General features: G+C 46.4%; 1 protein-coding gene across 1 annotated transcript; it reads left to right on the top strand.

Moving 5' to 3' along the window:
• The first annotated feature begins 397 nt into the window (after positions 1-397).
• Positions 398-10,607, top strand: LOC309359113 (arylacetamide deacetylase-like 4). Its single transcript, XM_081892596.1, has 4 exons — positions 398-549; positions 1,341-1,484; positions 8,838-8,901; positions 9,723-10,607. The coding sequence occupies exons 2-4, from the start codon at positions 1,358-1,360 to the stop codon at positions 10,495-10,497; spliced, it is 966 nt and encodes a 321-aa protein (XP_081748722.1). The 5' UTR covers positions 398-549; positions 1,341-1,357; the 3' UTR covers positions 10,498-10,607.
• Positions 10,608-12,660: the final 2,053 nt, after the last annotated feature.

Raw genomic sequence — 12,660 nt, 5'->3', positions numbered from 1 at the left:
TAATCTGTAGGTGGGCTTTTGCCCTTCCAAACAATCGCGAACCAGTGCAGGATTAGAGACAGCGTCCGGGAGAGCGGCCCCACCCGAGGGCTTAGTGCCAAGTGCCCGGTCACCCCCTTCATTCGAATCCGGGGGTGAATTATGGGCACAGCTGGCAAGGCAGTCCCCCCCATTCCCTTGGGGGGGGGTAAGGGAGGCTGCATACTCCCATATTAGCCTCTTAATTGCCTCGTGTGGGTCGGAGAGATGTTATTGTCGGACATCTTCCAATGCGCCCCCTGGTGGCCCCCCACCTTTCCTTGCTTCTCATTCCACCCTCCTGACCGTTGCTTGGTAAGTGCTGCAGTTACTTTCCATAAGAAGACCTTTCTCCTTTCCCCAGACCATCTGCCCAGGGCTATTGCTCACTTCCAAGCCTCAATATTACCACACCGTCATCTCTCCGCTGGGAAGCGCTGAGCAAAGGCGAGTCCCCAGGCAACGCCGCCGATTTGATCGGCACAAGGAATGCAAGCTCCATCCCCCAGTCGTTCTTAGACTCCTTATTGGGTGAGCAACGCAGCCAAGCAACACAGTTGGAGCCTCCCTCCTCCCTGGCTGGCAGGGAGGGAGGGAGAGGAGCCGCTTCTTTTGAAACCGGGGAAATTTACGGGACATCATCAATCCAGGACAGCAGCGGGAAACGGCGCTGGGATAAGGGAGTTTCCCGCCAAATAGGGGACAGTTGACAGCTGTGATGCCTGGCAAAGCAACTGGCAGCTGGGCTGTGTACGCAAGCAGCGAAAAATGGACAGTAGAGGAAATGGCCAGAGATGCAGAGGGTTGTGGGATTTGATCAGAAATTACTGTCAATGAATTAAACCCACTCAACACCATGTTTTCACAGCTGACACAATGGCTTGAGGCATATTTTATAATTCCTCATAGTAATCCCATCTGATCCCCACACTCTGGATATTTGCACCCCTACACTGCTTAGGTTCTTATGCACTCCAGTGGATTTATCCTGAGTAGTACTAGCACTGAATACCCCCAATTTGTGTTGCGTCTTAAGGTTTGAAATAACAGGAAGCATACTAGGAAAGGGGAGTGGGCAGGGGCTTCACTTCTGGGCTGCTCAAAGAGAATAGTTTTCCATCCCAAGAGGAAGGAAAGGATAAACAGCGCAGTCATCTCCCATGCACGGTTTCTGTTCCATAGGCAATACATATATGCAATACATATATCTAATGCTGATTTAAAATGCTAAATGGTTTGGTTTAAACAGGGAGGAATTCTGGAAAAACTGGGCATCTGCCATAGATATTCCATACTCAGGATCCTAAACCTACTCATTCCAGAAGTGAAGGACCCAAAAATGATCACAAGGGATCTGGTTTTTGATGGGGTGCCTGTGAGGCTGTACTGGCCCAAGACATCACCTGCTGGGAACAGGAAAGGAATCATCTTTCTTCATGGAGGGGTTGCACTATTTGCAAGCATCCGTAAGTTCTTTGAAATGTTTTTGAAATGGTTCACTTTGTTGTTTGTGGAGAATTTGGGGTGATACTTTAATGTAAAGGTCATGAAATGTTTGCTAGGGAGGGGTGGGGGTGGTTTGTGCTGCCTCTAGGTTTTTATTTTTATCTTTATGAATACTGCTACAAAAGTTGGGTACCACCTCCACTCTCTGCCAAACCAGTAGTATGGGATGATGAGAATTGTAGTTTAAGAGCAGTTGGAGACCCAAGCTTGGGAAACACCGCTCTAAAGACACTCTTTTCCTGAAAACTCAACCCCCCCCCATTGCCATGAGTCTGACAACCTCTTTCTGCTCAGGCCCAAGAATTCCTCGCATATGTGCCACCAGCCCCTTTGTCATGCTAAGGCCTCTATCCAAGTGAGGCACTGACTTGGAAAGTGTTTTTTCTGCCGGCCTCCAATCTTCCCTTCCATACTCCAAATCAGGCATAGGCAAACTCCGGCCCTCCAGATGTTTGGGGCTACAATTCCCATATCCCTAGCTAGCAGGACCAGTGATCAGGGAGGATGGGAACTGTAGTCCCAAACATCTGGAGGGCCGGAGTTTGCCTATGCCTGCTCCAAATAATAATCAAAATCCTACCACTTATTAATTTCTAAGGTTTAGGGTGGTCTCCCCCCAAATCTATAACAATACAAAGAATAACAACAAACAATGTCAACAACCTGTGCCTACACACAGTTTAAAAGGCCGTCTATTGGTTAATTAGCCAAAGGCACCTGACGATATGAAACGAAGGCGCCAGGTGAGTCTCCCGGGGGAGAGCATTCCACAAATGGGGAGCCACAACAGTTCTGGGCTTGGGCCCAGAAACAAATTGGCAGCCAATGCAGTCACACTGCATTGCAGTCATATAATGCAGGTATTATATGCTCAAACCACAGTGGGCAACCTGGCTGCTGAATTCTGCACCAGCTGAAGTTTCCGAAGTGGAGGCAGCTTAACATGGCAGGATGGGATTGTGTGGTAAGAAAACAGGGCTGAGCCTTCCTGTTGCAGAGATGTCTGGTTCTGTATTAATTCCTAATATCAAGGTCAATGACAAATGCCAAAGAAGGTATTTGTGCTTCGTACTTCAATGGACTTCTATGAAAGGTCTTCCAGAGATGGTCAGAATTAATTTGAAAGAAGCCCCAAAATGTGGTCTGAGGTTTGTTTGGTCCTGTTCTGACTTTTTCACATATTTAATTCTGTTGGGATACTGCCAGGGAGATAAAGTCCATCTTAGCCCCCAAGCCAGCTGCCGGACGATCCATCGACCTCCCGTGGTCATGCAGTTTCAGCGATTAGCGACACCAGCTCCAGAAGTAGATTGCCACATTCCTGGGCTGATGCACACTCTGTCAGCAGAATTCACACAACAGAAGTTGCACTCAGGAGGGTATCATTTAGAATGTTTATTCAGCGTTGGTCAGAACAAAGAACAAACATGACTGACTGCTAGCGTGTTCTGGCGCAGAGAGAGAAAACGAAAGCAATAGCAAACATAAACATCCTGAGAAACAGAAAATACGCAGACTCTGTGACTCACACAGCCTGCTCCCTTTTAAGGTGGAATGGAACTATCCTAACATCCTCTCCCTTTCCGTGTAACCTGTAGTACCTGTGGTTCACCCAATTGCAACTTCTGTACGTAAACCTTAAGTTGTTCTCTGTTAACAACCTTAGACAACAGATCAGCAGGAATTTCATTTCCTGCCATGTAGGACACCTGAATCAGTCCTTTTTGAATACACTCTCTTGCACGATGTAGCTTAATCTGCAATTACTTGGTTCTTTGCTTGCAACTCTCTGAGTTCAGCAAAGCCAAACAGGATCTATTGTCTTGATACACTTGTATAGGACATTTTACAGAAACTCCAATGTCCTTAAACAGTTGCATCAACCATTCACAATCCATGAGTGAAAATGACAGAGCATTGAGTTCTGCTTCACAGGAACTTAGGCTCACTGTCGTCTGCTTCTTGCACAGCCAGTCAAACAGACAGTGGTTGTACATGTAGCATACTCCAGAAGTGCTTGTACCATCCGTGGTGTCACTTCCAAAACTTGCATCTGCAAAGATTTCAAGACCTCCAGTCTTCTGACTGGTGAACCTCAGCCTGTAGTGCATAGTCCCTTTCAAATAGCGGGCTATGCGCTTCAGAGCTTTCCAATCCTGAACAGTAGGATTGTTAACATGTCTGCTAAGCAGGTTAGTGCTTACAGCAATGTCAGGTCTTGAGCATCTAGCAATGAAATTCAACTTGCCTAGAATGCATCTGTACAGCGTAGTGTCAGAAAACGCTTCAGCAGTACTGTCTACCTGGTAACCTGTCACCATCGGTGTGTCTGCTGGGTTTGCATCAACCAAATTCAACCTGGTTAATACATCAGCAATTTTCTGTGTTTGGTGTACCAGAAAATTACCTGCTTGGTCCCTCTCCACCTGCAGAGAAAGATAGTTGGATACCTCACCAAGATCCTTCATGTCAAAGTGCTCCTTCAGCTGAGCTAGGGTGCTTTGGTAAAAAGCCTGATTCTTCCAAAACATCAGAAGATCATCAACAAAACATAAACAATACAGTTTGTTTTGCCCCTCCTCCTTGACAAACACACATGGATCAGCTTTGCCCTGGTGAAAACCTAGAGAAAGCAATGTCTCAGTGAGTTTTGTGTTCCAACACCTGGCACTCTGCTTGAGACCATACAAGGATTTCTGCAGTTTACAGACCATTCCCTTCTGTATCTGCATTCCATCAGGTGGAAGCATATACAGCTCCTCCCCCAAAATCCCGTACAAAAAAGCTGTATTAATATCATGGTGGGAAACATGCAGTTTCTCCTCTGCAGCTATCTTGAGCATCAGCCAAATGCTCTCATATTTGATGGTGGGTGAGTAGGTCTCGTGGTAATCCTGTCCTGGTACCTGTGAAAAACCTCTGACAACCAATCTGGCTTTGTGTCTGACAACCTTGCCATTCTGGTCTGTCTTGGCCTTGAAGACCCATTTGCTGCCAACCAGTCTCATTCCTGGGACTACCAGTACCAATTCCCAAGTTTGGTTCCTGTTCAAGGAATCAACTTCAGCCTTCATGGCATTAAGCCAAAGCTCAGCATCTTTAGAGGTTAACTCCTGAACCTCTTTGAAGCTTGAAGGTTCCCACACCTTCTCTGAGCTACTAAGAACAGCAGTTGCCGTCTTAGCAAACTCATCAGCAAATCTCTTTGGAGGTCTGCCTTTGGTCGCCCTTTCAGACCTGCGAACCAGACGCAAGTCTTCTGGACTCATCTCCTCCTTCTTAGGAGAAAAGTGACCAATGGTGAACAGTGGTTCTTCCAGTTCATTGTCAGACGCATCAGATGGTCTGACTGAGGCCTTTGCGCTCTTGTAGTCTGCTGTGTCATCACTGTTACTGACGGCAGCAGCAGCGCCACCAACTGAACTGGAATCCGAACTGTGATCATCATCATCATCATCATCCTCCTCATCCTCAGCTTCCTCAATATCATCTGCCTTTTTCCCATCACCTTCATCCTCCTCTGGGTAACTCTGGAAAATTCCCACATTTTCCCCCCACTTAGGATTGTACTCAACACTCTTGGTGAACTTAATGGACTTAGAGTTAGTCATCCATACCCTGTATGCACCTTTTTCGTACCCCATGAACAAACCATGTGCCCCACGCTTCCCAAGCTTGTTGCTTTGTGGGGAGTGTACCCACATGTCAGAACCAAAGATTCTCATGTGCTTGACGTTCGGTTTCTTACCAAACATCTTTTCGTACGGAGTGCAACCTATGGGTGATGACAGTCTCCGATTAACGGTATAAACAACCGTTGACAGAGCTTCCCCCCAAAACTTCTCAGGGAGGTTGGCATCATGCAACAAGGTTTTCAGGCCTTGAAGCAAAGTTTGATTTGCTCGCTCCGCAAGTCCATTCATCCATGGCGATCTAGGCATCGACAAATCATGCTGGATTCCCTTCTCAGTCAGGAAAGCTTCAAACTGCTGAGAAGTGAACTCCCCGCCCCGATCGGTAAAAAGACAGCCGATACGTTTACCACGAACATTCTCCAACCAAGCACAGAATGCCTTGAACTTAGGGAATGCTTGCGAATTCTGCTCAAGCATAAACACATGAATGTACCTGGAAAAAGAATAAATTAGAACCATGAAGTACCTTGCTCCTCCCAAAGAGGGTGCAAGTGGACCAACCAGATCTGCATGCACTAGCTGGTAGGGTTTGGAAGCCTGCCTGCTAGACTCCTTGCCTTTTGGAGCAACCTTCACCTTGTTCTCTGCACAAGATACACATTTCATGTGATACTTACAAGGTTTGATGTTCAAACCTTCAACCAACTCTGGCATCTTGGCTACCGCTTGCCAAGACATGTGACAAAATTTTCGATGTGCTTCATGAATACATCCTGCATGAAGAACCTTGTCAGATTGTGCAACACAACAAGAATCAACATTAGACACAATAGCTTTGTCATCATAAGTTATACAGAATAAACCATCCATAAACTTTGCATGCAAAATGTCCTCTTTGCCTTTCCTGATGACACAGACATTCCTCTTGAAGGAAACCTCAAAACCACGCAGAATCAGCTGTGGGACACTTAGCAAATTGTCCGCTGCACCTGGAACATAAAGTACATTACTGATGATTGTATGCAAACTTGCAAGTTTAACAGCCCCTTCTCCTGCAATTTGCAATGTCCTTCCATCAGCCAGGTGGATCTCTCCGTCTTGAGGTGTGAAGGAAATAAATAGGTGTCGATCCTTCGATAAATGGTGACTCGCACCTGAGTCCACAACAAATCTGGCCTTTGGAGCAGTCTTTGCAGCAAGCAAAACCTTGTTTTCCACCGGCGTGGGCTTTTGCAGCTTGCCCCCTTGCTCCTGGCCATCAGACTTGCCTTTAGGCTTTGGTGAAGCTGTGCCAGCTAACAAAGCTTTGTTTTCCACTGGCTCGGGCTTTTGCTGTTTGCCGCCCCGCTCCTGGCCATCTGCAGGCATCTTGCTCTGTTTACCTCTGGCCTTCCGGCCTCTGCAAAGAAAATGACTTTGGCTCCAACGAGAAACAGAGCTCTCAGTTGCCGACTCCTTGGCTCCCCCTGGAGGCTGGAATGCTGCCTGGGCTGACATCACAGTCTGCTTCCCCTGCAGCTTGCAACCGGTGCCCTCAGCATCCCTGCATTCACTCGCATTCTGGGAAACAGCCAGGACTTCCGATGCATTCACACTCTGGGCATTCAGACTCTGAGCTGGGGTGACCGGCAGATACGCTCTCTTCAAAGCATTCCACATCTTACGTGCCGTCACGTTGCCAGCAAGCGTTTTTATTTCCTCCAGAGAGATGGATAAGACGATTATGTCAATGGCCTTCGAATTCTGGGCCTCCCATTTCTCTGTCCGAGGAACTGGAGGGGCTTGAGACACGGTTTGCCACACTCCATACTGACGCAGCAAACTCTCACACCATTTTGCCCAGGTCTGATAATTTTTCCCATTTAACTTAGGGCATTCAGCAGCTTGGAAAAATTCCATTTCAGGTTTTCCTTGAGCCCGAGCCTTAAAGAGCCCTTATCTTGACAGCTCATTAATCACGGAGCCTTCTGGCTCAGCTCCCAGGCCAATTAAGCCCTGCCGTACATCAAAGACTCTTCCGCGGCTCACAGAAAAGCCTCCTCTTTCACTTTTCCACATATCAGCAGTCTGTTGCATTTTTACCCTCCTGTAAATGCCGTGAATCTGAGCCCATAACTTGTTGTTGGGATACTGCCAGGGAGATAAAGTCCATCTTAGCCCCCAAGCCGGCTGCCGGACGATCCATCGACCTCCCGTGGTCACGCAGTTTCAGCGATTAGCGACACCAGCTCCAGAAATAGATTGCCACATTCCTGGGCTGATGCACACTCTGTCAGCAGAATTCACACAGCAGAAGTTGCACTCAGGAGGGTATGGCGTAATTTATGGCTGTTTGTGTAGCCTTTGGAGCCCGGCACACTTCCTTTGCGCAGCTCTGGTTACCGTCAGCTACTTGTAGCAGAGTTCCGCAGCGTAGAAAACTGATGCAGTGCGTGTGTGATAAATCAGGCTACTGACGAGCGTTCTGGCTTAGCTCTCAGTCTTTAATCGTGTAGAACAGGGGTCTGCAACCTTTAAAACAAAAAGAGCCACTTGGACCAGTTTCCAAAGAAAAAAAAACTGGGAGTCGCAAAACTCGTCATTATAAAAATAACTTTTTTGTCACTTTTTAAATATTTCTTTGTTTGACCCCTCAGAATTACTCCTCCTCATAGAAATAAACGTTAAATTAACAAGTTACCTTTTTGTGTATGTGTGTTCTTCACTTCCCTTCAAAACAGTGACCAGCGTACATGCGCCTTACAATGTAGCAGGCCGGCGGGCGGGAAGGTGACGTCGGGACGGTGCGTGACTAACGCACGCACCGCCCCCATGCGACGTCACAGCCAGTACAGCGCCCGCCACAGTGGGGAGTGTTGGGGCACACAATGCGCCTCCTCCCCTCGCTAGTATCCGCCCCGGAGCTGCGGCAAAGGTGTAAAAGAGCCACATGCGGCTCTGGAGCCACGGGTTGCAGACCCCTGGTGTAGAAAAACAACATAACTCAGACATAGATTAGACCCGGTGAACGCGCCAACATTTTGCTGTTCACCGTCAGGGAACGGAAGAACAAACTGAAACTCACAGACAAAGAACACTCCCTTCTGTGAAAACTGGCCACGCCTCAGGAATGTGAGACGTCACTCAGAACTTCTTAACCCTGTAAGTTCTGATTCTCTCCACAGAGGGTATCATTTAGAATGTTTATTCAGTGTTGGTCAGAACAAAGAACAAACATGACTGACTGCTAGCGTGTTCTGGCGCAGAGAGAGAAAACGAAAGCAATAGCAAACATAAACATCCTGAGAAACAGGAAATACGCAGACTCTGTGACTCACACAGCCTGCTCCCTTTTAAGGTGGAACGGAAATATCCTAACACATTCTGCATGGAGGGAGTACTTGGTCATCTCAAGCAGGGCTTGTTCCCACAGCTGTGCAGCATTGGACTCAAAGGCATCTTTCCAAGCCAGCCTTTAGCTAGCCAGTCCAAAATGGATCCGTCTTTGTTCTTCCTAGCACACCTTGCTTTAAAAGAATGGATTTTTTGGTTCTGAGTTTTACCCATTGAAACTGCTGATCAGGAAGGAACAAAATGTACATAATGGTTTTCAACTAGTGATGCCCCATTTATAAAGGGTTCAGTTCAGCTTAGTTGTTGCCAAAGGAGACTCGTTAAAGGTTGTGTGCCTTTTTCCAGGAACTTCTGCAAGGATCTGCCATTCGCTTGCCCACGGAACCGACTCGGTGGTTATGTGTGTTGAGTAAGTATCTTCACGCTTCAGTTTCTAACCCTTCCACATGAGCCCAGAAAACGGCTGATTTTGCCAACATCGTGAATTTGCCAACCTTTAGAATGGGTGTTCACCTTTGTATTTTGATTTTTATGCCTTTGGACCCAGTCCCTCTGGCTTTAGGCATAAGAAGCTGGATCAGGCCAAAGGGGGCCCAACATCCTGTTCTCACGGTGGCCAACCAAATATCCCAATGAAAAGCCCACAAGCTGGACTCAGACACAGGAGCACTGCTCCCAGGTGCAACGTACATCATCTGGTATTCAGAAGCATTACTGCCTGTGATAGTGGAGATGGCCCATCCGCCTTGTGACTAGTATTCATGGATAACCTTATCCACCATGAGTAGCTGATATGGCTTCTCAATCTATGCCAGTTCTATCTGTTGCGATTATCTCTATCCTGCCTTTCAGGGGAATGTTAGCCCCTTTGAGACTCCTTAGGGTAGTGATAAAGCAGGATATCAAATCCAAACTCCTCTTCTTCCCTCTGAAATCACCGCAGACCCCCACCTCTGCACCATTGCTCCTCTTTTTCACCCTCCTTGAGTGGCATCTGCCTGACTGGAATTTGTCTTGCTTGCATGAAGGCAGGGGTGCCAACCTGAGTAAATATTGCCCCCCCCCACGGTAAGTCCTATATTGCATAAATGATCACATGACGTGGAGCACATAGCCATTTGAATGGAAATGTCAATCAGCTTGGGGGGACCCAGCCTCCTTGGGGGTGCTGAAGGTACCTCAGCCCCAAGTATGATGTCAAATGTTGATGATATCGTGTTTTTTCTTTAGATTTCGTTTAGTTCCTAAGCATCCGTATCCAGTCCCTGTAGAGGACTGTTTAACTGCTGTAATACATTTTATGAAAAATGCAAAGGAATATGGAGTGGACCCCAACTGCATTGCCATTGTTGGGGAGAGTAGTGGAGGCACTTTTGCTGCAGCCATTTGCCAAGAACTGGGGACCAGAGAGGACCTCCCAAGAGTACGAGCTCAGGTCCTGATCTACTCATTCCTCCAAGCAGTGGACTTCAATTTGCCATCCTATCAGCAAAACCAATCAGTTCCTCCCTTGTTCAGGAAACGAGGTATTAATCTCGCTTTGACATATCTCACTGGGAAGACAATGAATGTAGATGGAATTCTGAAAGGCGCCCATGTCCCTCCTGATTTGAGAGAGAAATACCAAAAATGGGTAAGTGCTGATAACATTCCAGAAGAATTTAAAGCTAGGGGCTATGTTCCTGTAGAACCTGCTCCATTTTCAGAAGAACTTTATGAGCAAGTTAAAAGAAGTGCTGAGACAATGTTTGCCCCCCTTCACGCAGAGGATGACATAATCCGCCAGCTCCCAGAGGCTTTCATTCTAACCTGTGAATATGATTTTCTCCGGGACGATGGGCTGTTGTATAAGAAGCGGCTAGAGGACAATGGTGTGCCAGTGACATGGTATCATGTTCAAGATGGATTTCATGGAATAATGACCATGGCTGGTTTGAAGGCAATTGAATATCCGAGCACACAGAAATGTTTGCAGAGTGTAATACAGTTCTTAAAAGGTTTATAGAAATGAATGACATTCTTTGTCTTCCTATGGCAGTCTTCCCCTTCTGTGGAGGGAAATATCGTTCCTCATTGTGCCAATCCTGAAGTAAAAAGAAAAAATCTGATCAAAAATTCCACTCTGTTTAATTTATTAAAATCACCATGGGCTCTATAAATACATAAGCAAAGCCCTACTGGATCAAGCCATTGGCTCACTTCATGCAGCATCTTGTTCTCTTTATGTTACATATTTTTAAAATTAATTTTCATACAATTTAACAAATTCAATTCAGTTTCAATACAATATTCCCTCAACATTTTGACTCCTCATCCTTACTTCCATGATGTTTCTGTTCAAATCCTTTGGCTACTAAATGTAATACTCATTTCTATAACAAATATCCAACATTAGATTCCTTTATCATTCTCCTTCCTTTGCTTATATTTCCAGTCCAGCCTGTGTTTTCATTTGACTATAATATTTTCTCAGATATTCTGAAAAGGATCTCCACTCCTCCATAAGCATTTCATCTTTTTGGTTTCTTATTTTCGCCTTCTCCATATAGTCCAATAGTTTTAATGTCCACTCCTCTTTTGTTGGAACTTCTTCATCACTTTTTTAAATTGATTTTCCAGATTTTAACCCAATTATAAAAATTATAACAAATTAATACAATTCTGTGTAAGTGACTTCCTGCGTGCCGTCCTTGATCTGTCCTTATCTTCCAATGTTACTGACTGCGTTTTGATATGGAGGGGGGGGCATGTCCTCTTCACCTTCTTCTTTGGTACAATATATCCATTTATTTCCAATTGTCAATGTCAAAAGGGACTAAAATCTATAAAATTCATAGAAAATCAATGTGCCAATTTGCTCAATTTCTCTAGGACTCCATGACACCTCCCCTGTCCTCCATAATCCCTCAAGCAAGCTGTCAAGACCCTAATCCTGTCAAAGCACTCTGCCAAGCCTTTCCTCCGGGCAATGCCAGTACATGGACCATTGTCTTCTCCTCATCGGTACTCAGGATGTGCTTATCTGCACATATCTCCGGCTCTGCATATTCCCCACTCCCTCCTCCATATGTTCATTCTGTGTAACCCAACCTCTTCTTAATGTATTCATGATGTAATCTGTGTAACCCAACCTCTTCTTAATGTATTCATGATGTAACTGGGATGTATTTTGCACTGTATTCTGGGACATGGAGGGAAGTTTCAAAAGTTCATGGCACCCCTTTCTCACTGTTCAATCTCGTCTTGAACCTGTTGCGCAATAAACTTGGATCTTCTGCAGCTTGCTCCTGTCTCCGGCTGAGCTCATTTTTCCTCCGCAGGGACCCGCGGACTTAGTCCGACGAGCTGGGTGGCAGGTTAACCCCGCACCCAGATTTTACCGTAACAGTTTACATACTCTTATTGAAGTAAATAGTATAACAGACCCTGAGGATTGCCACACCCCTTGCTACTGGTTTGGGAGTCTTCTCTTTCTAGAAGATCTCTCCCCTCCTGACTGGAATGAGACCCATGTAGACTGTATCCACACAGCTGCTACTTCTCCTGGCTCCTCCAGCTAGCTCCTGGCATAAAACTCTCCCAAGACACTCAAACCAAGCCCAGTCTAAAAACTCCCTCAGAAACTGCTCCTTTTATTTTCCTCCTCCCACTCTGCTTAGTACTCATTCAGAGAGGCTCCAGCCCTCTGGTGGAATTCTGAGGGACTGCATCACCAAACTCTGGTCTGGCTTTGCTGTCCATCACAGAGGTACTTAGCAGGGGTCAGCAAACTTTCCGCAGGGGGCCAGTCCACTGTCCCTCAGACCATGTGGTGGGCCGGACTATATTTTGAAGTGGGGGAAAAAATGAACGAATTCCTATGCCCCACAAATAACCCAGAGATGCAATTTAAATAAAAGAACACCTACTACTCATGTAAAAACATGGGTTCCCTGACCATTAGGTCCAGTTGTGACTGACTCTGGGGTTGCGGCACTGATCTCACTTTATTGGCTGAGGGGAGCCAGAGCACAGCTTCTGGGTCATGTGGCCAGCATGACTAAGCCGCTTCTGGCGAACCAGAGCAGCGCACGGAAATGCTGTTTACCTTCCCGCTGGAGTGGTACCTATTTATCTACTTGCACTTTGGCGTGCTTTTGAACTGCTAGGTTGGCAGGAGCAGGGACTG

Source organism: Podarcis melisellensis (genome assembly GCF_964234715.1).
Source record: "Podarcis melisellensis genome assembly, chromosome: 16".
Lineage (NCBI taxonomy): Eukaryota > Metazoa > Chordata > Lepidosauria > Squamata > Lacertidae > Podarcis > Podarcis melisellensis.
The sequence above is the reverse complement of the archived record's forward strand: the minus strand, read 5'-3'. Positions and strand labels throughout refer to the sequence as shown.

Coding starts and splice junctions, on each gene's coding strand:
- LOC309359113 (XM_081892596.1), top strand. CDS start 1,358: ATGATCACAAGGGATCTGGTTTTTGATGGGGTGCCTGTGAGGCTGTAC. Junction 1,485..8,837: donor TGCACTATTTGCAAGCATCC/GTAAGTTCTTTG, acceptor GCCTTTTTCCAG/GAACTTCTGCAAGGATCTGC. Junction 8,902..9,722: donor TCGGTGGTTATGTGTGTTGA/GTAAGTATCTTC, acceptor TTTTTTCTTTAG/ATTTCGTTTAGTTCCTAAGC.